General features: G+C 40.7%; 1 protein-coding gene across 13 annotated transcripts in view; it reads right to left on the bottom strand.

Annotated features, from left to right (window-relative positions):
- The window catches only part of FARS2 (phenylalanyl-tRNA synthetase 2, mitochondrial), a 519,420-nt gene that overhangs the window by 447,582 nt on the left and 44,366 nt on the right, over positions 1 to 27,472 (bottom strand). For 11 of the 13 annotated variants that reach the window (XM_082731026.1, XM_082731034.1, XM_082731033.1 and 8 more), the window contains one exon: positions 18,609 to 18,695. The exons of 1 other annotated variant lie outside the window; for it this stretch is intronic. Coding sequence is in view for 1 of the 12 variants with exons in the window: in XM_082731025.1 (XP_082587151.1) it covers positions 18,609 to 18,695 (87 nt within the window). In the remaining 11 variants the exon portion in view is untranslated. Of the gene's footprint in view, positions 1 to 11,780; positions 11,913 to 18,608; positions 18,696 to 27,472 lie in introns of those variants that run through there. One more of the 13 variants, XM_082731035.1, reaches the window with a different exon arrangement.

The raw sequence follows: 27,472 nt of genomic DNA, 5'->3' as shown, positions 1-27,472 counted from the left end.
TTCCAGATTATAATACTCATAATTTCTCTTAGCTCCTTTTTCTCACCAGGAAATGAATTTCCCATCGAACTCTATAATTTCTGGCTTCAAAACTTATTTACATAGGTAAATCTATACTCAATGTCACTACATATAATTTACGATTTTAGAATCACATTCATGTCAACAGACCAAAATGTCACACACAGTTTGATTTCACTGTGGGGTTCTTCAGGTGCTGCGTGCATGGAAAGAGATGAGACAACTCTTCACAAAAGCTACAGTAATGGGAAAAGGTCGGAGAGCACATATATATAAAGGAATATTCACCTTTCCTGACACTGTCTTAACCCTTATTAATGATTTCCCAGGGTTCTCGTCACAATTACAATAGTAGTTAATTACCTAATATCCAGACAGGCTTTTCCTTATCCCAAAATATTATTTCTAAAATTCAGGTCATTTAAATGAACATAGAAAACTTACATTATGAAAGATTCCTAAAGCACTTCTTTTCAAAGCCAATAATCCATTAGCAAAATTATCAACCATCAATTATCTCCACCCACGATTTGCCAGCTTTATCATTTCAGATGTTTGTATATTAGATTTTCTTGAAATAGAGCACAACTGAACTTTTTACACAGATTGTATTTCTTTCTCAAAGAAATCCAGATTGCTATATAAAATTTGCCTCAAAAATTCTCGGAAAACTTTCTAGATAAAAGTATTATAAATTCCACGGGATGCCTGGGTGGCTCAGTTGTTAAGCATTTGCTTTCGGTTCAGGTCATGATCCTGGGGTCCTGGAATGGAGCCCCGTGTCAGGCTCCCTGCTCAGTGGGGAGCCTGCTTCTCCGTCTCTTCTGCTTGTGCTCTATCTCTCGCTCCCTCTCTCTCTTCCTCAAATAAAGAAATAAAATCTTGAAAAAGAAAGGTAATATAAATCCCCAATTCAATTATATGAAAGAGTAATGAAATTTACATTTCCCCAACTATGAAAACTAAAGCTCTTTAGATGCCACTGAGCCACGGTGGCCACAAGGTCTCCCATGGATCACAAGTATGGCGAGAATCTCCCTTACTAGATCTCTTAATGCATTTGAGATATGCAAGATCATTAATCATTAAAGAAAAGACATCCACTTGAACTGCAAAGAATAAGATATAAGGTCCACCTGAAGGGAAATCGGGCTAGAGGCAGTTGATCAAACGAGGTCAGTGCTTAGCAAAAAATTAATGGACTTTCTCAACTATTCCTTGGAAGGAGAAACCAGCAGTGCTCAAGATCCTTGCCGAAATATGGAGGAAAGGCCCACCCCTTCCACCACAACATCCCTGCTCTCCCTGCTCCCACCCACCTCAGTCAATGATCACTCCCCTTTGCCCCACACACCCCCATCCCACCCACGACAAGTTCTTCTGAATCCATCTCTTCAGTACCTCAGGGATCCATCTGCCTCCTTCCATCCCTACTGTAACTCGTTCCATTAGGCCACCTTCATTTATCTAAGGGACCCCTTGACTGGTTTCCCTGTTTCCAGTTTCAGCTTTCTTATTCTATTTGCCCCCAAAGCAACCAGCAAGATCTTCCAAACTACAAGTCTGATCAAGTCACTCTACTGGTAAAATCATCCAGTAGCTCCTCCATGCCAACAATGTCTTTGTGGATAAAATACTTATGATTTAGCAGGATTACACAAGACCTTCATAAACTGTCTTGGATATTCCCAAATTTTGCTACACATGGAAATAAATGCCTCAGCATACCTCATCCCAATTAAGTCACAATGCCAGGAGGTGGGAGCCAGTTATCAGTATTTTTGTTTAATTCCCAGGTGATTCCAAAATCAGCAAAGTTTTGGAAACTAACACTTCCCTCTCCAGATTCACCTCTTAAGACTGTCTAACTCCAAGCCACAAACTAGCCTTCTTGAACCATTTTCTGTTTTTTAACACTTTCTCATGCTTACTTGTACCCAAAGCTTTGCTGAGCCTATTCCTTGTGGACACTCCTCCCTCACTAACTCTTGTACAAATCTATTTCCCAGAAGAGGTCCCTGTACTTTATAGAGTCCTTAAAAAATTCTCTATCAGAAATTATCTTCTGGGGAAGCCTGGGTGGCTCAGTCAGTAAAGCATCTGACTCTTGCTTTTGACTCAGATGGTAATCTCAGGGTCATGGGATTAAGCCCCAAGTGGAGCTCTGCACTCAGCGGGAAGTCTGCTTGAAATTCTCTCTCTCTCTCTTTCTTTCTCTCCCTGCCCACTTCTTCCCCTCCTTATCCGAACTCTTCAAAATCTGGGTTAAAGACCATGCCTATACTTTCTCTGACAACTTGTACTTCCCCTATTACAACACTGAATACAAAGTGTCAGGTCTGCCTATTGATTAGACAGCAATCCCATTAAACACCAAGTTCTCTGGGGACATGTCCTCCTTGGTAACCACACATCCCCAAAAGGGAGCATCAGATGGAAGCTCCTAAGGAATGGGACTGTGTCTTCACTGTTGAACACTTGTCTCCAGCATGTCTAGCACTCGCATTCCATTCTGTATTCAAGTCCAGGTTGGATCCCTTAAAAACAAGAAACCAATAGTTGGCCCCATGGTCTTCATATTTTGAGAGATGGCTCTTTAGGAAATAATAGCCCAGAGCAGGGGAGGGGCAAGAAAAAAGTGCCCCACGCTTTCTAGCATATCCTGGTAATTAACCCTATTTTTCAAAACCCTCCTCAATGAGCACATTCTCAGCAGCTACAGAAATGAGTCAAATCTTTAAGTTTTGGTATGTCCTTGGTTCTTCCTGCTGGGTACTATAATATTCTGCACCATTGCTAATGTCTTTTTTAGGTTGGCAATATTGCCCTCCACTGTCAAACACTAAAAACAATAAATCCTCAAGTAATAAACACAATTCCCAAGGTCATTAGGAAGCCTAAGTGAAAATGTGGGGGGAAAAAAGTCTCTAAACACACACACAAAAAAAATACCATACAAATGTAAGTTATGAGACTTAGAGATTAATAGCAAGCAAAGCCCAAAAGAAATTCTTATTAAAATTTTTATACTTTAATTTCTGGGGATACATGAATGCCTTGAATAGGACTGCATTGCTTTTGAATGGAAGGCACACTCATAAGGACTGCAGCTTCATTCATAATCTGAATTGCTGCCAGAAGATGGTCCCAAGCCATTTGCTTTCTTCTAAATTATCTTCAAATTTACAGACATCACACACATCTAAAAAGCTCATTAGTAGTCCAAGAACTTTATGTACCTAAATTTGGTTTGTGGATGAATATGTTTACTGCATAAAACCCATAAACATTCAGAAGATCCGATGACACATGGAAAGTTATTTAAACTAACTTTTACCCCAAAGAAATCTACAGTAGGTAAATTCACATGGGGCCACACTGGAGATATTGTATCACTACGGATCAGAAATAAATTAAATTACAGTTATGAAAGAAAGCAGTCTGTGGGTGCCTTTTGTCTTCCTTCTGACAGCCAGATCAAATCAGAAGTCCCTAGTCCCCATCACTTAACAAACCTTTAGGTTCTCTACCACTCTCCATGCCCATGATTAAAAAGAGGCTCATGGTCTTCTTCTTAGTTATTTAAACCATCAAGATCAAAAACTGAAAAGGTCTCAATCTTAAGAGAGTTTCATGTATCTGAAGAGGACAGGATAAACAAAGTAAGTTGATCTCAGTCTAATATCACAATCTATAAATAAAGAAAATGTTACAGGATTTGTTTTATAAGTAACATTTATTAGGGAGTTAGATATGTGTGTGAGTTTCAGAGAAAGAGAGCCCTATGATCTCATACTCAGATACTCCCTGTTGAATTAAAAATAATAGAACAGACAACACACGCACACACACATAATTCAGATGGAACCCCTTCTCAGTTACTTTGTCACTTTTCCTACAACTGCTAATGTTTCCTGGGATCCTTTCTGGAAGAGTGGGGATTTATTTAATCTGTCTACAAACAAGACAACATCTTGTTTTCCATTGAATAGCAGCTCTCCCAGGAATGCTTGCTCTGTTGGCACCTAAGTCTCCTCACCTTCTGGGTGGCTACAGATGACACTGCCATGTGGGGGTGCCAGGATTTACCTGACCGGTGCCACACTGAGGCGCGCCGTCACCAGGTTTCTGCCGTAAAAAATGATGCTGGGATAAGAATCCCCGCCCACATATCTTAGCAAATCATTGTTAAGTTCAAATAGAAGATAATTTTTTAAAGGTGGGATTTCTAGGGCAAAGGGCATTCTATTTTGATATTGTCTGATATTGTCTGTAGGTCTCATGTTTTTATGGTGAAAGTTTCCATTTGCCCAAACTCTCATAGGCACTTGGAATTTTTATTTTTTTGCCAAACTGTCCAAAAATAGTATCTCATTGACCTACCTTCTAATAATTGTTATCGGCAAGGCAGCACATCTCATTTATTTTTTTAGCAGCATCTGTATATTTTCTCTTAAACTAGCAATTCACACACACACAAACTGTTGGACTAATAGTCTTTTTATTACTTGCATCTATGAATTCTTCCAGAATTAAGATAGTTAACTTTGTCTTTCTGTCAACTGTTTTCTTGGCCATGTGTGTCACAAGTACACAGCTCAGAGAAAGGTCTTCACCATTCTGAAATTCAAATAAGTACACCCTTGTTTTCTTATAGTTGTACTTTTTCATATTTTCACACTTAAATCTTTGATCTAGATCTGGAATTCCCTTGGGTGTAAGAGTGAAAGGGGAAACATGCATTTTGTTTAATCTCATTTCCCTGAACACTTATATTGGACAAACATATTTTCTACAGCAATCTGAAAACCATCATTATCATCATCTAATTTCAGGTCCATTTCAGGTTTACTTCTGGGTACTGTTTTGTTACCTTGATCTGTTTGTCTATTTCTTCTTCCACAACAAGAAGTTTAAGCTGTCCAGGTCCAGGGTTTAAGTAATTCTAGCTTTATGACATACCTTAACATCCAGTAAGCTTAATTGCTGCTCATTTCTTATACTTTTCAGAATTTCCCAGGTTTTTCTCACATTTTTATTTCTCCAGAGAAATTCTGGAGAAATGACAACAACAAAAAATACTACTGCTCTTTTGAATTGGGAAAGCACTTAATTTACAAATTTCCAGAGAAGTGACCACTTTTACTTTTTACTACCAAGCCTTCCTTTCTATACTCTTCCTTTGACCATTCTATCATATCCCTTCAGCTTTAAAGTTTCAACAGATAAGTTTTCACATTTCTTTTTTTTTTTTTTAGTCTTCACATTTCTTATTTCAAATTTATCCATAGCTGTTGTAAAAAACCCATTTTTAAACATATTTTGTTGGAGAGCGGATACAAACACTACAAAATTCCAAAGATACAAAGAAATATATTGAAAAGTAAGGCTCCCTCCCACCCCTGTCCCCAGCCATCTAGATTTCTTCCCTGGAGATTCATTGCAAATCTGCAGCAGGATGTAAATCATTTTGCTGTTTAAAAAGATAGGATGTCCTCTCTTTAAAATATAACAGTTCAAGGCTAAAAAGAATCTCCACCCTCCAGATCTGAAAGATAGCCCCTGCTCCTGCCGGTCAGCCTGCAGTCTGCCCCCTCCTCCTTCCGTCCTCCGCATCCCATCCACCAGTAAGCCCTAGTTATCTCCCCCACCTTCATCCACTTCTCCCCTAATTCAGCAAGACCACAGAAGCTGAGAAGGCAAAGGCCTGACTTCCCGTCTCACTGTTTCTCCTGCGCGTAGCACAGCGACTGGCAGAGAATGGTAACCACGCACCACTGCCCCGTGCACAGAAAGTGCTCGATGTAGTGCTGGATGTTAAGAGCCGGGACAACTGAGGGGTGGTCTGCAGATGCCCAGAGCCAGCCCATGGTAAGGTAAGGACGGAAAGGGAGAGGAAGCACACAAATCCTTTTGGAACAATTAGGCATTGCTGTCACAATCTTCCAATAATTCATGTTTCTCATAATTTACAAACAAATCCATCAACAAAGATTAGAAATAAAAAAAATATGGTCCTTTGCTACAGATGGTTTAAGATGCAGGGGCATGTAAGCCCCTATCAGCTTGTGCCTAGCCTACCCTGGCACCCCAGGGGAGTTACTGCTTCCTGTCCTGGTCCCCCTCCAATCCATTTCTACAGAACCATACCCCTGCAGCTCAAACCTCAGCACTTGCCCTCAGCACTCTCCAGGACCTACTGTCCACATCACTGGGCTCCTTCCTGCTTCTGTGACTTCACCCAGATCTTTATTGTCACCATCCAGGTGTCCTGGCTCTGTCTACCTTCCCAGGACACAGTGCTCCCGTTCTGCCTTGAGGCCACCGCATACAATGGTGCTCCCTCAGCTAGGGAACACACGGCCCAGGAGAGACTCAATAACCTCATGAAAAAATTAAAGGAAGAAGAACAGTTTTGTAGCGGCCTATTTTTAAAAAGTGAAAAAACTCTTACATACATGTTCCATTTTTTTAATAAAAATTAAAATCTCACACTCTCCCTTTACTTCAATCCTTTTTTAAAAAATGATTTTATTTATTTTTCAGTACTCACTACACCCAAAGTGGGGCTCAATCCCACAACCCGAAGACTAAGAGTCAGTCCCATGCTCTACCGTCTAAGCTGGCCAGCTCCCCTCCCCCAACCCTTGACTTCAGTCTTAAAAGATTCTCATTTCTTGAAGCAAAGTGGGGAGGGTGAATGCTTACCCGCCACTAGGTAAGGCAGAAGCTAAGGCACAAAATAGGGTCCTGCCTAGATTAAGTCCACAGGGCAACCTCATGTCCTAATCATAGTCACTCCACCAAGATTCCCAAAGGCACCACACTTCCCTACCCACGACAGCGCTAAGCTGAGGTAATTCATAAAACGGGAAATCAACTCGTTAACAAATACACACCAAAATGCTCAAACCCACTGCTAAGCAAAGAATTAAAAACTCAATGCTACTTCTTACATATCAAGTTAACAAAAGCTTAAATAGCAGGAATACCCAATGTTAGTGTGTAGCCTGTGGTTAGTTAGGCATTACTAGTATCACCTTGTTGAAAATAATACATAAAATATACAACATAAAACTCTGTGTGTGTGTGTGTGTGTGTGTAACATCAAAATGTTTAATCTTCTTTGACCACAATTCAACTCTGGGAAAATATCCTAAAGAACTAAGCCTAGGTGTGGCTGGGTGGCTTAGTCAGTTAAGGGTATGCCTTCAGCTCAGGTCCTGATCCCAGCTTCCTGGGATCAAGTCCCACTCTGGGCTCCCTGATCAGTGGGGAATCTGCTTCTCCCTCTCCCTCTTCTCTCTCTCTCTCATCCTCTCTCAAATAAATAAATAAAATCTTAAAAAAAAAAAGAACTAATCCTAAATATATACTAAACTTCATGCACAGAAAGTTTACTAGAAGATAATCTGCAATTGGAAAATATCAGAGCTGTGCCAATCAAAGACTCTCAAAGGAAAGAGGGAGCCCGTCACTACTAACTGGAAAGACAATGTGCTCAGGTCTGTCTCCATGACTAAGGGGCACTGCAAAATCCACTGACAAGAAAGGGCTGAGCCGCTGGTCCAGACACTGACAAAATAAGCAAATATTTCAATAAACGATGAAAAATTGGGTTTTTGTAAAGGATATAATACAAGGAAAAACATATGTGTTCAGTAGAAAGAAAGAAAGGGGCACCTGGGTGGCTCAGTGAGTTAGGCCTCTGCCTTCGGCTCAGGTCATGATCTCAGGGTCCTAGGATCGAGCCCCTCATCGGGCTCTCTGCTCAGTGGGGACCTGCTTCCGCCTCTTTCTCTGCCTGCCTCTCTGCCTATTTGTGATCTCTGTCAAATAAATAAATAAAACCTTTAAAAAAAAAAAAAGAAACAAAAAATGTTTTCAAAAATAGCCTAATTAAAGGGGCGACTAGGTGGCGCAATCAGTTAAGCATCTGACCCTTAATTTCGGCTGAGGTAATGCTCAGTCACAAGACTGAGCCCCACGACGGGCTCCATGCTCAGCACGGAGTCTGTGTAAAACTCTTTCCCTCTGGCCCCTCCTCCCACATTCTCTTACTCTCTAAAAAGAACCTAATTATAACCACATAAAAATTATGTATAGAAAAGGAATAAAAGATAATTTTGAAATGTTATATGTGGCTTGCATTCAAGTGGAAGGAACTTGGGATAATTTTCTTTCAGTTTTTCCTTATTTTCTAAATTTTTGAGAAAAGGCTTAATAGTTCCTATCACCAAAAAAAAAGTTAATCCCTTTGAGCTCAAACAAAGTTAAAAAAGTATCTACATCAGCAAGCTGTAGCAGAATGTTTATCAACAACAGTTTGGTAAGACGCTTCTAACTTCTTTTTACCATGTAACCGTATTACTGGTTATTGCACAGAAGGCAGCATGGAGCTAGTTTAGTGGGATGCAGACAAAAATCATCCTGTCCACTAGCTACAGATAGGATTAACGAGATTATCTTTGTGCTCTTGCAGGGAGAAAATGGTTTACACACTGAGACTGTTTGAAACCCTGGCACCATGCATAAAATAAGCTATTCAGTCATACCAAGGACAAACATTTCTACTCCAAAGTTACAGAAACATAGTCAAAGCCCTCCGAAATGTAAATACCCATAAATTCCAGACGCGATTACCCAGTAGCTATAACTACTGACAGCTGATGTGGCTCACATCAATTTCCAGAGGCCTCGAGCCACCTCGGACTGAGCAGGCTATAGTCATTCACAAATCATTCAAATCCCAGGACAGATATCACAGGGTTGTTAAAAGGACCAGGAGACTGTTGTTCATCCTCCCTCCTGCTTTGTCTGCTCAGTTCTTCCATTTGACATTCACCATGGGCACTTGCCTCACTATTAAAGCCCTTAGCTTCAGAACTTAACACTGTGCCAACAAATGCGCTTGTTGTATTTGGGGAAGAGGTTACCGAGAGGAAGGAAAACCACCACACAGACAATGCAACACTGAGGTTTAGATTTCAGTCACACAAGAGAAATCAAGAAACTCGACGTTAATGCTCCCTGACAACCTTAAATCTCTACCCTGTGCATATGGATCATAATGAGAGTTTTATTAGGATCACAGCTGTGGCCAATACACACTCCAACCATGTACCACAATGAATACTGAATATTCTTCCTCTGAAATAACAAGTTAATAATAATTAACAAGTTAACAATTAACAAGTTACTAACAATTCAAATTCGGAGGTGATAATGCAAAGCTGTAATTCTGTATGAACCGAATTTTGATCCCACACTATCTCGGGGCTCTTATCTAAAGCTCTGGACCTGACCTATTGCATCAAGGTCACAACCTCTATAAACACATTTCTGTGCAGCTACAAGAGAAGGGAATGTGGGCATATGGGGGAAAAAAAATACAAATATAGATCTGTTGAGGGCAAGGGGGGATGAGGGTAACCAGTACCCCCAATAACAGGGTCACCCAGTAACAGGGTGTACTGGAAAGGACACTAGAGTGGGACCCAAGGGAATTCCCAATCATCATCCACAATCTGTTTGACCTTGAGGAAGCCACTTGGCCTTCCTAGGCTATCTCTTCATCTATCAAATAAGGAGGAACTGTTAGATGATGCAGAGGGTAATACACAAGAGTCAAGAGATCTTTTCAGGGGCGCCTGGATGGCTCAGTCAGTTAAGCATCAGACTCTTGATCCTCGTTCAGGTCATGATCTTGGGGTCCTGGGACTGAGCCCCACATCTGGCTCCATGCTCAGTGGGGAATCTGATCAAGGATTCTCTCTCTTTCCTTCCCCCTTTGCCCCTTCCCTTGCTCTCTCTTTCTAAAATAAATAAATCTTTAAAAAAAAAAGAGCGAGAGAGATCTTTTCCAGCACCACTTTCTTAGGTAATTTTTCCACCAAGTTTCTTCTTCCTTTACCCCTGTGAGGTTGGCTAGCTGCAGATTTTACATACACCCACTCACTCACTCTTTGGAGCACAAGACCTGGCCAATCCCATTACATAACCACAGGGCTTTGCAGAATTCCTGGGACCACTGGATAGAGCATTCATTTCCCTCAGTCAGTCAGTCAGTCAGTCAGAAGACACAAAGCCACTACAACATACATAAGATACAAAACAATGTGCTAGACAATCCAGGGGACAGGCATAAAAATGAAGGATTTTAAAAAATACAGTCCCCGGGCGCCTGGGTGGCTCAGTGGGTTAAGCCGCTGCCTTCGGCTCAGGTCATGGTCTCAGGGTCCTGGGATCAAGTCCTGCATCGGGCTCTCTGCTTGGCAGGGAGCCTGCTTCCTCCTCTCTCTCTCTGCCTGCCTCTCTGCCTACTTGTGATCTCTCTCTGTCAAATAAATAAATAAATAAATCTTTAAAAAAAAAAAAAAAGTCCCCAATGTAAGGTATTTAATGTTTATAGCCCAATGGGAAATACAAAGAACTGGATGAAATTGTAATAGCAATGATCTAGAACAAATTACTAACTAATCAAAGTAGCTTCCCCACAGCCCCTCCAACATAAGCACTCAATTCCACATTTGAGAACTGCAGTTACCAGGTAAGGGCATCTTTGCTGCCCAGGGTTAGGCAAGCTCCTGAGCAAAGGCCCCAGGTACGTCCAATGTCCTTCCCTCTGCCTGACCTACTGACCGCCTTCAAATTCCACCTTCACCTCAAATCATTAGGCATTCTCAAAAAGGAGAGGGCCATTAAGAACCTCGTCCCAGTGGCTGACTATTCTTACTAATTAACCTTTGCCAATTTTTTTACATTTTCAAAATTCCGGAAATAACAGGAAATATATATAACTTGCTGTATTCCTTGTCTAACACACTGTGATATTAAACAATGAACCGAACAATTATTATATTGGCACAAAACACCTAGTATCTTCCTATTAACAAGAACAATGCATAATTCAATGCAGGTTTTGTTTTTGTTGTTTTTATTTATTTTTTAACTATATTTACTTATTTGACAGAGAAAGAGAGAGAGACAGAGGGAACACAAGCAGGGGGAGTAGGAGAAGCAGGATCCCCGATGAGCAGGAAACCCAATGTGGGGCTCAAGCCCAGGACCCTGGGATCAGGACCTGAGCCAAAGGCAGATGCTTAACAATGACAAGGTGCCCCATGTCATTGCAGTTTAAATCAATACACACCTGAATCAGTGAGTTTTGTATGTGCACACATGAGCACACACTCTCACACACACCCTCCACCTGTCCTACTGAGAGAGGCTGCAACCCCAACCCTGGCTAGCCACCTGGGAAACAAATGACTTTGTGATGACATTGTAATTTGGTTCCACAATCTGGCAATATGTTTAAGGAGCCATAAAATTGTTCATACTCTTTGACCTAATAATGCCACACCTGGGACTCTCTTATAAGAATCTAATTCAAAATATGGAAATAGCCACATGCACAAAGATATATCTTACAGTGTCATTAATAATTGTGAAAAGTTGGGAGCAATGTACTTGTTAACAAGACAGCTAAATCATTAATGGTATACTACAGAACATTATGCAACTATTAAAATGGTAATGATGGAAATTACATAGCACTAATGGGAAATGCAGATAGAAAACAGATACAAACATGTAAAAACCACTTCAGGAAATAACAATCACTGTTTTAGGATGCTGAATGGGGGTGTTTTTTTCTCTTTCTATTTCTTAGCTTTTATAATATAGTTGTGATGCTTCTATCATTAGAAGAGAATCTTTTTTTTAAATGGAGGGCTCTCAGTCGGTTAAGTATCTGCCTTTGGCTCGGATAATGATCCTGGGGTCCTGGGATCAAGGCCCATATCAGGCTCCCTGCTCAGCGGAGAGCCTGCTTCTCCCTCTCCCTCTGCTGTTCCCCCTGCTTGTGCTCTCTGTCTCTGTTTCTCTCTCTGCAAAATAAGTAAAAAATTTAAAAATAAAAATAAATAAATAAAAATAAAAATAAATTATATATATATATATATATATATATATATATATATATTCATTCCCCTGGGTGGCTCAGGCAGGAAAGTGTTGGAGTCTTGATTTGAATGAGGTCATGATCACAGGTCATGAGACTGAGCCCCATGTCAGTCTCCACACTGGGTATGGAGCCTGCTTGAGATTCTCTCTCTCCCTTGCCCTCTGCTCCTGCCCTCCTCCATTCTCCTATTTTCTCTCCCTCTCTCTCTTTTTTAGAAAATTAACTAATTAAGTAATTGAGTTAAAATTTAAAAATAAAATAAAACAATAAAAAATGGAGTACAAGCCTTTGATCACAAGGATAAAGAGGAGAGAGGCCACACCAGAGGGCAAAGCCTGCTCTTTGACCCATGGAGGAAGGGAACCAGAGGCATTTTTCATTGCATGATGGGCAGGGAGCCATGTGCAGAGAACAGCTTCATGGAGAATAACATAGAGGTGTCCCATATTGTCAATGATTGCCAAGAAATGAGCAGTGCCCACCAGCTAACCCCACTCAATTCCCTCCAATGCGAGCATCCTGAGACAGAGAATTCCCCAGGCACAGCCCACATGCTATCAGGTTAGTTCTCTGTTAAAGAGATTTATATGGGCTCACATGAGACTGTGTGATCATTTAAAGTAAATAAGCTCAGATTTTCACATCTGGAGCAATGAGAAATGTCTGTGGCAAGAAATGTAATAATCAGAAAGATGGGGGAAGAAACAGAAATACTCATCACTTGTGGTGACACCAGGAAAGTCAATGTGAGGGCAGGATTGGCCTCTCCTGGGCTCACTCAGGAATGAAAGACACAGGTCAGGAAGAGTATCCAATCTCAACACACTATCAATCACCAGATGGAAATTGATTTAAACTTGGAGCCACTTAACCCCACATGCAGTTTCAGCCCTGTGTCCAACCTGGGGACCAGTCCCCACACACAGAGATCTTAGAGAACTCAAGTCCAATTTTAAATGGCCAACACTGAGACCTGTAGGTTCCCTGCCTTGCACCTCTTGTGTTCTTACCTTTATCCCTTGGCCAAGCACGTCTTTTATAACGCAGTGTCAACAACCAAATTCTCACCTTCTCTCTACATCTGAATTTCTACTCCGAGGAGGCTGCAGAGCAACTGACTGAAAATTCAAATTATGCCCCCCTCATCTCTGTCGACTTTGGGAAAATTACCTAATCTCTCCAAACCTCAGTTCCCTTATCTTTAAAACTGATACCTACCCCGTAAGGTCATTATAAGGTTCAAAAGAAATAATGAATGTAGGGGTTTCTGGGTGGCTCAGACAGTGAAGCATCTGACTTCAGTTCAGGTCATGATCTTGGTGTCCTAGGATCAGGCCCTGAGTTGGGCTCTGTGCTCAGCAGTGAGTCTGCTTATCCCTCTTCCTCAGCCCCATACTTGCACACTTGCTCTCTCTGTCAATTGAATAAATAAAACCCTTAAAAAAAAAAAAGAAAGAAAGAAAGAAAGAGAAAGAAAAAGAACATAAACCACAGTATCTGATACATCCAAATGCTAAAATAGAAGTTTGCTCCACATGCCCTTCTGTTCCTCAGGTACCAGCATCATGCCAGTCTTCCCTTCATCCACTAATCCTGTCCATTCAACATGAACAGCATGGCCCACTCTCTCCTGCTAAGCCCTCCTTATCCCAAACACACACCTGTAGTCAGCCTGCCTTCTGGAACCACCTACTATCCAAACCAAGACACTCATTTCTGAGCCATCATCTGACTCCACTTTCTTACAAATGTAACACCTTAGAGGAAGCACACGGCAATCCTTTCAGAGTTGGGGTACTGAGTCCACACTGTCTGCATGCCAAGCCCTATTCTTTCACTTGTTAGTTAATGTGACCTTGGTCAAGCTACTTAACGCCCCTGTGCCTCAGTTTCCCTATCTATAAAATAGGGGTATGACAGTGCCTACCTCACTAAGCCTGTTGTGAGGATCAAGCATATGAAAAGAGCTCTGAGAGCTCTGTCTAGCACCTAGTAAACAGGTACTTTTTAAACCTTGACTCTCCATGAGAGTATTTAGGCCAGAGGTATTTGGCTAAGCACATATGCTATCCCATGTAAGCAGACAAGTCAAACATCTTTGCTCCTCTTAGGCATTAGGGGAGATTTAAGTAGGCTTTTTAGAGAAAAGCCTTGCTATCCCCAGTGTGGTCCACAGACCAGCATCCACATCATGTGGGAGTGCATCAGAAATGCAGATTATCGGGCCCCACTTAGCCAGACTGAAATGGAACCTACATAGAGTGGCCCCTCCCCATATCACCATAATATAATATTTGAGTCTATACTCCCTATAGGAAGATGCCACAAACTATCATTGACGGACTGCTGCTGGCTTTGAAAGACCCAGAGGTGGCACTGGGCTGGGCTAGAGCTAGGAGGGGCCAGCCAAACCTCCTCCACAAAACCACTGGCTATGTTTTTAGAGAATTTGCTGGTACCTTGTTGCCCTTCCATTTAAAAACTAAGTTAAGGCAACAGAAAACTAAGTGCTATATGTTATAACCCTTGACCTTTTCTGAGCAACATGTGTAACTAATCAGTCCCTGGAGGTCAACAGCCAAAGAATAATCACAGGGAAGGAGTTCAGGGAAAACAAATGAGAGTACAGAGCAGAAAAATCATTCCAACTGATCCAGGAGCCCCTTCAAGTCCTTCCAGGGGGAAGAGGGTGGGGCACAGCCTTCATTTTCTAGGACATCGGAAATGACCAAATGTTGTTGCCTTTGATGTAAGCAATCAGGTCCCCTCGCCCATCAGTGCTCTCATTCCACCTCTACACACAACTGTCACCAAGGTAATTAACTAAAAGGAGAAATCCACACAAATGCAAGAAGGAAGCCACCTTCCTAGTCCAGCCCCTACAACTATTATGAAATTATCTAAACATGAAAGCCAGATCAAACCCAAATGTGCCTCTCTTTGAAAAAATCAAGGAGGACAAAAGGCATATATCCCTAAGAGAATTTCCTCATGTCACTCTGAATTAGCAGCTATGTACGATTATAAATAAAGATAACATTATGTATGCATGTACTAAATACATGTGTAAATACATACACATATACATGTACAAACTTTTCTGTGCCTGTATCTGAAAGGTTTGGGAGTGGGTCAGGAAGTCCTTGTCTTCAAGTACTAGAGTAACTCAAACATTTTCTACCCTCAAGTGGGGTGCCTAAGAGATACACAGCAGGAAAACAGCCATGAATCATACGTCCTCTCTGTTTCAATTACTGACAGAGTTCTTGTAAACACACAGAATATAAACAATGACAAAGTTAGAAAATTTTACTAAATACTCATTTTAAAACCAAATCAAAGCAAAAAGAATATTTGTTTCCCCAAACTCCAAATCTCGTCTCTGAACTTTGTGAAATTCCAACCAAACAATCTTGAAGCCACAATCCGACACGGGAAAGATGATGCCAGATCCACCACTACTCTTTTAAACAACCTCAAACAACCCAGGAGGGGCTAGGACAAAACATTCCTCTAAACCAGATGCCCTCAGCCTGAATGGCTTACTCAAAAATACAGTCAGTTTTTTGAAACAGCTTCAGGAGAATAGGTGTTATTTCTTCTTTGAAAGTTTGGTAGAATTCCCCAGGGAATCCATCAGGGCCTGGGCTCTTGTTTTTTGGGAGGTTTTTGATCACTGCTTCAATCTCGTTACTAGATATTGGTCTATTCAGGTTGTCAATTTCTTCCTGGTTCAATTTTGGGAGTTTATAATTTTCCAGGAATGCATCCATTTCACCTAGGTCGCTTAATGCAAGTTGGTGCAGCCACTTTGGAGAACAGTGTGGAGATTCCTCAAAAAATTAAAAATAGAACTTCCCTATGACCCTTCAATTGCACTACTGGGTATTTACCCCAAAGATACAGATGTAGTGAAAAGAAGGGCCATCTGTACCCCAATGTTTATAGCAGCAATGGCCACGGTCACCAAACTGTGGAAAGAACCAAGATGCCCTTCAACGAACAAGTGGATAAGGAAGATGTGGTCCATATACACTATGGAGTATTATGCCTCCATCAGAAAGGCTGGGTATTTACCCCAAGGATACAGATGTCGTGAAAAGAGGGGCCATCTGTACCCCAATGTTTATAGCAGCAATGGCCACGGTCGCCAAACTATGGAAAGAACCAAGATGCCCTTCAATGGACGAATGGATAAGGAAGGTGTGGTCCATATACACTATGGAGTATTATGCCTCCATCAGAAAGGATGAATACCCAACTTTTGTAGCAACATGGACGGGACTGGAAGAGATTATGCTGAGTGAAATAAGTCAAGCAGAGAGAGTCAATTATCATATGGTTTCACTTATTTGTGGAGCATAACAAATAGCATGGAGGACATGGGGGAGTTAGAGCGGAGAAGGGAGTTGAGGGAAATTGGAAGGGGAGATGAACCATGAGCGACTGTGGACTCTCAAAAACAATCTGAGGGGTCTGAAGGGGCGGGGGGTGGGAGGTTGGGGGAACCAGGTGGTGGGTATTAAGGAGGGCACATATTGCACGGAGCACTGGGTGTGGTGCAAAAACAATAAATACTGTTACGCTGAAAAGAAATAAAAAAATATTATTAAAAAAAAAATACAGTCAAATTTCCCAAAGTAGTGATATGGCTGAGGGTTTAAATCACAGAAGGAAAGGCGCTATAGGTAGTGATGGTCTAAATGAGAAGCCTTCCAGAACTGCAGAAATGTCAGCTCCAAGGTCACTGCAGTCTTCACTTTAAAATCGGAACTCAGTGACCTGGAGCTAGCATTGAAATCCTGGATAACAAACAGTTGTCTTTCCTCTATATTCTTAAACTTAAGGTTCTGCAAGGTAAGTACGATCTGTCCTCTGCAGCAACCAGCATTGTGTGAATATGAAGACATATTCCTTAAAGATACGGAAATAATTTTCAACCACAGATAAACGAAATAGAAGAGATTCCTTTGGATTTGAGAAATATATTCCAACAATCCCCACTCATAGGGACAACCAGAGAAAAGACCTCCTGTATCTTCTGTGGTACTAAGTACATGTGTACTTTCTTTTTTTTTTTTAAGATTTCATTTATTTATCTGAGAAGGGGGAGGGTCAGAGGGAGAAGCAGACTCCCTGCTGAGCAGAGAGCCCAATGCAGGACTTGATCCTGGGACTCTAGGATCATGACCTGAGCCAAAGGCAGTCATCCAACCAACTGAGCCACCCAGGCGACCTGCAGTGGTAAAAATCTTAATTAGACCCCAAAGAACCAGGTAGTCAAGAGAAATTAGAGCAACAATCTTATACCATCACCATACTTTAGAATTATCTATGTAGTTTTTTACAAATCCCAATGGCCAGAGCACCCACTAGACCAGTTACATCAGCATCTTTGGAGGCAGGCCTCGGGCATCATTACGTTTTCAAGCTCCCTAGGTGGAGTACAGAGTACTGAATGAGATTATTCTACAAATATCTTCCAGATCAGAAAGGTCATTTCAACTGATTGTGGACCCCTGATACAATGGGACAGGAGTCTTTGTCTAAAACCCACACCCAGCTGGGGAGGCGCTTGAGGCCATGCATACCCAGTGCCCCCCTACACCCCCAGGCTTAAAGGGCAGTATAGGAGTTGCCCACCCAGAGGGTCTGCCTGGATGAGCAGGGTCCAAGAGGCCCCTAGGTCTGTATTTTCACAGGGTGCCTCCCTGGCAGTGGTACGAGACAGGCTGGGACATGAGCCCACACAGAGGCCAAGCTGAGCCGGCCGCACAGAGGAAGGGTACTGTTTTCAGAATGCCACAAAGCCCCCTGGTGACTACTCTCTCAGGGAGAATGCATACCTTCTTAACAAAACACACATTTAAAACATAAGGGGTTAAAAACATAAGGACATTTCCTAGCTATTGATCCTCTGTTGATAGAGCCAGAAAACTCCCTCTACCGGAATTTTTAAAACGTCCTCAATGTTTACCACTGATACCCTCCACATTTCCCCCAATTTAAATTCAGCTTGAGATCATTTTGCTTGGTTTTATTTGACAGCAAACTTCTGGCAGAGTAGGTAGAGTGAGGATGTGTAAAAAATTCTACCAGAGTCAATTCATGCTTATTCAAAACATTTAAAGGCAAATTTTACCCAAGAAATCTGAATAAAGAGAAAATCGAACATACTGCACACATTTCCTAGGATAATATTTTAAACAACAGAACAGTTGAAAGTATAAATTTAGAATGGCAGGGAAAACCATATAGAAGTATTCAAAAATTAGTATCTTTCTAAAAAAACGTTGAATTTTTTTAAAGAACGTTTTTATCAAAAAGAAAAAAAGAACGAAAGAAAGAAAAAACAACCACTAAATCTAACAGTGTTTAACAATATGAACTCTGAAGGCAAGCTGCCTGGGTCTGAACCCAGACTCCAATACTACATTAGTTATAGTGCCCTTAATCAGGTCTTTAATCTTCTCTGGGCCTCATCTTTCCCGGATATCAGAGGTTCTGAGTCGGACTATACGAATCAGATTTAGGCTGTACATGTTAGCTGTGTGGGCCCATTTAACCTCCTTGCACCTCTCTTCCTCCTCTGTAATACTAAAACAAGAATAGTACCTACCTCCTGTCTGGAGAAATTGGAACGCTGGTGCACTGCTGACAGAAATGTAAAATGGTAAAGCTGCTGTAGAAGACAGTACGGCAGTTCCTACAAATATTAAACATAGAATTACCATATGAGCCAGCAATTTACTTTGGAGGCTATACTCAAAAGAACTGAAAGCAAGATCTCAAACATATTTCACAACCATGTTTGTAGCAGCATATTTATAACAGCCAAAACAGGGAAGCCACCCAATAGTACATAGACAGTTGGACAAAATGTGGTACGTTCATACAATGGAATATAGTTCGGCCTTAATAAGGAAGGAACTTCTGACACACGTTACAATGGAAGAACCTTGATTACATTACACTGAGCGAATTAAGCCAGTCACAAAACGACACACGCTCTCTGATTCCACTTATATGTGATCCCTAGAACAGTCAAAATGATAGAGACCAAAAGGAGAAGGGTGGTTGCGAGGGACTTGGGACAGAGTGGGAGTAGGAAGAGGGAGTTAGGGTTTAATGGGTGCTGAGTTTCAGTCTGGGAAGATGAAAAATTTCTGAGAAGGATGGTGGTGATGGATTACACAACGATGGGGATGGACTTAATGCCACTGACCTGTACACTTAAAAAATGGTTAAGATAGTCATTTTTATGACTCGTACATTTTGCCACAATAAAAAAAAATAAAAATAAATAAGAAAGAATAGTCCCTACCTTCTAGAGATGGAGTAAGGATGAAATATATGTAGTGTTTAGAGAGTGCCCAGCACAGAGTAAGCCCTCCATAAATATTAGCTACTATTTTATTGTCCTGCCTTTGTCGCTCCCTCCAGTCCCCATTACTGTGTTCTACAGAAACAGATGCTCACTGACGAGATTCCAATCCTCCCCCTTGGAGCTGTATACCTTCCTCAATGAGACAGTTCCAGCTCAGGCCTTCCTTCTAGAATAAATGTTCCTTCCTTGGGACAAAACTTCCACTGCAATCCGATAAAGAATCCATCTAATTTCTGCAGTCTTCACACATAAAACTGAGATGACCATGTTTTAAAAAATATAATTTTATTGTCTTCATTTCCTAACTGGTTTGTTAGGAATTTTAACTATGGGCTTATAGGCTAATAATACTGTGTACATCTGATAGAAGAAAAAAGGAAATTCTCCCTGCTATTCGTAAATATTCTTTCACATTTTATCACAAAACAGACTATTTTTACTTCCTGGCTTCATCATTTAAAAAAATCTGTAAGTATGAAAATTTCCAAGCATACACAAAAGTAGAGAGTCCAACTAGCTCCCATATAACCAGCTTAATAGCCAACATTAACCTCTGTGACTCAGCCAAAGGCTACATTCTCTCCCCAAAATATCAGAATAAAACCACTGAAGCAATGTTCAACCACCATCGTCATCATCATCACTATTTTTTTTTTTTTTTTTTACTTTTAAAAGCTCTTTTCTTTGAAAAAAAGAAAGAAAGAAAGAAAGAAAGAAAAAACCACTTCTTTTCTAGGGGCACCTGGGTGGCTCAGTCAGTTGAGCAAGCAACTCTTGGTTTTGGCTCAGGTCATGATCTCAGGTTCATGAGATTAAGCACTGCATTGGGCTCCGTGCTCAGGACAGCCTCCTTGAGAGTCTCTCCCTCTGCCTCACCCACTTGCATATGTTCTCTCTTTCTCTCTCTCTCTAATAAATAAACAAATAAAATCTTTTTTTAAAAAACTTCTTTTCCTATATCTTAACTTCTTTCATTTTTTTCTTTGAAACTACAAATAATTTCAATATCTGCCTTGCCAGGATTACTGTGAACATGTAATATACATGAAAATGCACAGCTTGGTGTCTGACACATATTTGTTTCCCGAGAAAAATTAGTTCTCCAAAACCACCATCTCACCCTACTCCAAGACAAAAGACACCCACACATCTCTTTCTCCATTTTTCATCCCCTTCTCTGGACTTCCCTTCCTAACACTGGTCCTTGCTTCCTTCCTGCCTCCTTCTAAACCAGGAATCCCAAACACACACAACTAATCACAAATCCAATAATCCAGAAGACCCCAAATATAAAGACACATAGAGGAAATAAATAAATTGAGGGGATAAGTGTATTCAACATTTAGAGTACAAGTCCCTAAAGTAAAAATAAAAAAATATAGCCAATTCAGTACCTGCATGATTTAATAGAAAACTAAGGCTAGACACTACATTGTAAAATATCACACACGGGAATTCCTAATGCAAGTCATTCCTCTGTGTGTTGGGGGAGGGGGGGTGTCTATATTTTGAACATTATACTCTTTTTTGATGATCCAAGAAGTTTTAAATGCTGATGAGATTCATTTCCTTGCAGTACTTTTTACCCGTGGCAAACCTGCCACCTCTAATTTGTTTTAAAAAGAATTGTAATCACCCAATCAATCATACTCTTGACCTTCAGTCTCCACAGTCACTTCACTATGGTCAAAATGGGCTCTAAAAATTCATGTTGTAACAGTTCTATTGTTCTCAAGCTCCAAAATGCCAATGACAGGAATATAATTTGAGTCAACCCCCTGGTAGACCAAAAAAAAAACAACACATGGACTTTCCAATTTGTCTTCTAGCAGGATTCTTTAAATAAAAGTGAATGTCCATGATATTATTAAGTAATAACTTTTCCTCCACTGGGGCTTAAAGACTTATAAATCACCCAAGTTTCTATGCAGTAATACTAGTTTCTTCACCATAAAAATCACATGGCTCACTCTTAGTTTTAAATAACATATCTTTCTTTATGGGGAGGTACAGAATGACCAGTTCTCACCTCCTCCTAGCATACTAGCATACACTTAAACTTCACTTCATTGGCAGCCATCTTTCTCACTTGTATCCTACTTCAAAAGGAGCTTTCTTCTCACCTAGGCCAAAGCATTATGTTGTATTTATTTCAACATACGAAAATGGTCAAATTTATTCCAGGCAGAAAGTACCCACAACTTTTTTTTTGGCTACAGTCTCTTCTGCCCTTCTCTTATCTCTATTTCTCAAGAAGGCACCGGGGCTTAAATATTGAACCTGCCTCATCTTCATTTTCTCAACCCAATGAACTCCAGGTTCTCTGTCCATTGGAACTATCTTCAGTAATGTCACCAACGCTCCGCCGTATAGTCAATCCAATGGCCACTTTTCAGTGCTTATCTTATTTGAAGAATCTGTAGCATTTGGCACTATTGGTCGTATCCTCTTCCAAAGTGTGTGCCTTCCCTCAATTTTTCCCCTTTCTCCTAACCTTCCTCCTACCTCTTTGAACACTTCTCCTAAGTCTCCTACAAGGACCCACATCCTCCAATCATCCTTTATCGGTCACCAACCCCATCGTTGGCCCTATTTTCTTCTTCTTTCCTTCCTTGGTTCCATCGATTTTTGAATATCACTGACTTCAATTATGCCAAGGTCTGTCAGATCTCTGCATTCCACTTGCCAGTCTCCCTCATGAGCTCCAGTTCACACATGTGGGATTTCACCTGGGCATTGCCCAGGTACCTTAAACTCAATACATCCAAAATCTAATACTGGCTTGTGCATTTCTATACGGGGGAATACTACCAACCACCTAATTACTCAATCCAGAAAAATGGAAGGCATCCTTTAGTCCTTCCCCTTTATTCCTGCTATAAAAACAACTGTGAGACCCTACTGTGTCTAAACTCTAAATCTCCAGGATTTGTGTCTCCCTCTCCCCCATATCCCCCACTACTGCTATTTCAGGCCTTCATCATCCCTTACAAGTGCAGTGCTCTACCTCCCATCAATACATGTGGCTCTGACCAGCACTCTAGGCTCCTGTCAAAATGATCTAAAGTACAAGTGACATAAGGTCACTCTTCTACTTAAAACTTATCAAAAAAAAAAAAAAATCCAAAGTCCTCAGAGAGAGTCAAGATGGCAGAGGAGTAGCAGACTGAAATGACATAAGATCACAGGAGCTCAGCTAGGTAGTTTTCAAACCATTCTGAACACCAACAAACCCAACAGGCCATCGAAGAGAATAAGAGCAGCAATTCTAGAAACAGTAGATCAACCACTTTCTGAAACGTAGGACATACAGAGAAGCGAATCCAAAGCAACAGGAAGATAGACCGCGGAGGGAGGGGCTGGTTCTGGGCAACCAGTGGAGCAGCAGACCACAAAATCCAAAGACTTAGAAGTCTATTCCTTTGAGGGACATTGCTCCAGAGGCTAAGCGGGAGTGAAGCCCTCATGGGGACAGTGTGGTCTCAGGTCCTGTGGGGTCACAGAAGCATTCAGGGTGTCTGAGTGTAGCAGAGCTCACAGGTATCAAAGTGGAGAAGCCAACTATAAAGACAGAGCCTATGACTGAGCTCTCAGCTTGGGGTTACCTTAAACTGTGATCCGTGGCACATTCAGGCCACTGCTCTTTAAACAGAGACCCCATGAGTGGCAGATTCAAGAACACCCACCTTCCTCTGCCAGAAGAGCTGCGGGCAAGAATCTGCTGGGTTTGGAGACTCCAAATGACACAGTGTGCCAGAGACAGAAACGCTCGGTCACAGGCCAGGTGAGCTCAAGGCACAGCTGGAGACCAGGGAGACAGGAGTAAGTGACCAATTTTCTCTAAGGGTACACTGAGGAGTTAAACCCTGAGCTCTTGGGTCCTCCAGGAGGAGATTAGGAGGCCACCATTTTCATTCCCATCCTCCAGAGCTCTATGGAAAGCATTCAGGGAACAAAACTCCCAGGAGTGGACCCAAGCAGACTACTTAGCCCGGCCCCTGGCAAGGACAGCGCAATTCTGCCTCCGGCAAAGACATTTGAGAATCAGTACAACAGGCCCTTCCTCCAGAAGATCAGCAAGAACATCCAGCCAACACCAAGCTCACTGATCAGGGAAAGCAGTGGAATTCAAGAGGAAGGGAAAGCAAAGCATGGAATTCATGGCTTGCTCTCCATGATTCCTTAGTCTTGCAAAGTTAATTAAATTTTTTTAATTTTATTTTTTTCTTATTCGAGTTTTTCTAACTTTTCTTCTTTTCTCTTTTAACATTTTTTAAGTAGTTTATCTTAACAATACCTTTCTTAAAAAAAAATCTTTTTAAACCTTCATTTTTATAGTCATGTTTTATCATTCATGTATCTAACTTTATTATTTGTATGCATAAAGGGTTCTTGTTCTAAAAAATTTTGGGATACAATTTCTTCTAATAGATGAAAATATAACATAAATCTAGCACAGGGCTTTGTTCTAGTCTCCAGCCAGAGCAAATTCTCTCCACTTTCTTCTTACTTTTTCCAACCAACTTATTTTATCAATTCCGTTTTTAGATTTCTTTTAAATTTTCTGCTTTGCACTCATATTCCATCCCTTCATAGTTTTTACCCTTATTTTTGTATATATATGTTTTTCTTTCTTTAAAATTTTGGGAGGTAGTTTCTTCTAAAGGACCAAAATACACCCAAAATCAAGTGGCTGGCTCTATTCTATTCGCCAGCCTAATATATATTTTTTTAATTTATATATTTTAATTTTTTAAATTTATTTTTACCCTTTTTCTTCTCCTCCCAATTTGGGATCACTTCTGATTTGATAAGCATACACTTTTCTGGGGTCTTTGCCACCCTTTTAGTACTTTAGTCTCTCATACATATATTCTTATCTGTATAAAATGACAAGACAGAAAAACTCACCACAAAAAAAAAGAACCAGAGGCAGTTCTGAAGGCTAGGGTCCTAATCAATATGGACATTGGCAATATGTCAGATCTAGAGCTCAGAATGACAATTCTCAAGGTGCTAGCTGGGCTCGAAAAGGCATGGAAGGTATGAGAGAAACCCTATTTGGAGAAATAAAAGCCCTTCCTGGAGAAATAAAAGAACTAAAATCTAACCAAGCTGAAATTTTAAAAAGCTATTAATGAGGTACAGTCAAAAACGGAGGCTCTTACTGCTTAGCATAAATGAGGCAGAGAGAGAATTCGAGATACAGAAGACCAAATAACAGAGAATAAAGAAGCTGAGCAAAAGAGAGAAAAACAACTACTGGACCACGATGAAACAATCTGAGAGATAAGTAATACCATAAGACAAAATAATATTAGAATAGTTGGGATTCCAGAAGAAGAAAGAGAGAGGGCAGAAGGTATATTAGAGCAACTGATAATAGAGAATTTCCCTAATATGGCAAAGGGATCAAGCATCAAAAACCAGGAGGCACAAAGAATCCACCTCAAAATCAATAAAAACAGTTGCACACTCCGTCATCTAATCATAAAACTTAAAAGTCTTACTGAGAAAGAGAAAGTCTTGAAAGCAGCCCGGGACAACAAGTCTGTAATATACAATGGTAAAAATATTAGATTGGTAGTTTATCCACAGAAACCTGGCAGGCTAGAAAGAACTGGCATGATATATTAAGAGCATTAAATTAGAAAAATATGCAGCCAAGAATATTATATCCAACTAGGCTATCATTAAAAATAAAAGGAGAGATAAAAAGCTTCCAGGACCAAAAAAAAAAAACTAAAAGAATTTGTAAACACCAAACCATCCCTCCAGGAAATACTGAAAATGGGTACTCTAAGCAAAGAGAGAGCCTAAAAGTAGAGACCAGAAAGGAACAGAGACAATATACAGTAAGTCACCTTATAGGCGATATAATGGAACTAAATTCATATCTTTCAATAGTTACCCCGAACATAAACAGGCTAAATACCCCAATCAAAAGACACAGGGTATCAGAATAGATAAAAAAACAAAAGCCATCTATATGTTGCCTACAAGAAACTCATTTTAAACCCAAAGACACTTACAGATTTAAAGTGAGGGGGTGGAAAAGAATTTACCATGCTAATGGGCATCAGATATAGCCCAGATATAGACCCTCAACTCTATCATCAACTAATCTTTGACAAAGCAGGAAAGAATGTCCAATGGCAAGAAGACAGTCTCTTCAACAAATGGTGTTGGGAAAATTGGAAAGCCACATGCAGAAAAATGAAACAGGACCATTTCCTTATACCACACACGAAAATAGACTCAAAATGGATGAAGGACCTCAATGTGAGAGAGGAATCCATCGAAATCCTTGAGGAGAACACAGGCAGCAACCTCTTTGACCTCCGCCACAGCAACTTCTTCCTAGAAACATCGCCAAAGGCAAGGGAAGCAAGGGTAAAAATGAACTACTGGGACTTCATCAAGATCCAAAGCTTTTGCACGGCAAAGGAAACAGTCAACAAAACCAAAAGACAACTGACAGAATGGGAGAAGATATTTGCAAATGACATATCAGATACAGGGCTAGTATCCAAAATCTATAAAGAACTTATCAAACTCAACACCCAAAGAACAAATAATCCCATCAAGAAATGGGCAGAGGACATGAACAGACATTTCTGCAAAGAAGACATCCACATGGCCAACAGACACATGAAAAAGTGCTCCACATCACTCGGCATCAGGGAAATACAAATCAAAACCACAGTGAGATACCACCTCACACCAGTCAGAATGGCTAAAATTAACAAGTCAGGAAATGACAGATGCGGGCAAGGATGCGGAGAAAGGGGAACCTTCCTACACTTTTGGTGGGAAAGCAAACTGGTGCAACCACTCTGGAAAACAGCATGGATGTTCCTCAAAACATTGAAAATAGAACTGCCCTACGACCCAGCAATTGCACTACTAGGTATTTACTCTAAAGATACAAATGTAGTGACCCAAAGGGGCATGTACACTCAAATGTTTATAGCATTAATGTCCACAATAGCCAAACTATGCAAAGAACCTAGATGTACATCAATAGATGAATGAATAAAGAAGAACTGGTATAGGGGCGCCTGGGTGGCTCACTGGGTTAAAGCCTCTGCCTTCAGGTCAGGTCGGGATCCCGGGGTCCTGGGATTGAGCCCCGCGTCGGGCTCTCTGCTCAGCGGGAAGCCTGCTTCCCTTCCTCTCTGCCTGCCTCTCAGCCTGCTTGTGATCTCTGTCAAATAAATAAATAAATAAATCTTTAAAAAAGTAGAAGAAGAACTGGTATACACATATACAATGGAATACTATGCAGCCATCAAAAGAAAAGAAATCTTGCCATTTGTGATGATGTGGATGGAACTAGAGGGTATTATGCTGAGTGAAATAAGTCAATCAGAGAAAGAGAATTATCATATGATCTCCCTGATATGAGGGAGTTGAGAGGCAACATTGGGGGCTTGCGGGGTAGGAAAAGAATAAATGAAACAAGATGGGATCGGGAGGGAGACAAACCATAAGAGACTCTTAATCTCACAAAACATAAATTATATGTCAATAAAAATTTTTTAAAAATTAAAAATTTAGGAAAAGAAAACCATTATCGTTGACCCTTGAACAACACTGGGGTTAGGGGATTGCCCTCCCATAGTCGAAAATCCACATATAATTTTTGACTTCCCCAAAACTTAACTACTAATAGTCTATTACTGATTGGAAGCCTTACCGATAACAGCTGATTATCACATATTTTGTATGTTATATATACTGTAGTCTTATAATAAAGCTAAAGAAAAAATGTTAAGAAAATCATAAGATAGAAAAAATACATTTAAAATACTATAAGAAATGCATGCATAAATGGATTATACGTGCTCTTCAAATCAATGTTGTTCAAGCATCAACTGTGGGGTTTTTTTTGTTTTTTATTAATTTTTTGTTTTTTATTAATTTTTTATTTTTTATAAACATACAATGTATTATTAGCCCCAGGGGTACAGGTATGTGAATCGCCAGATTTACATACTTCACAGCACTCACCATAGCACATACCCTCACCAATGTCCATAACCCTACCACCTTCTCCCTACCCGCTTCCCCCCAGCCACCTGAGTTTGTTTTGT

Source organism: Mustela nivalis (genome assembly GCF_964662115.1).
Source record: "Mustela nivalis genome assembly, chromosome: 5".
Taxonomy (NCBI): Eukaryota; Metazoa; Chordata; class Mammalia; order Carnivora; family Mustelidae; genus Mustela; species Mustela nivalis.
The sequence above is the reverse complement of the archived record's forward strand: the minus strand, read 5'-3'. Positions and strand labels throughout refer to the sequence as shown.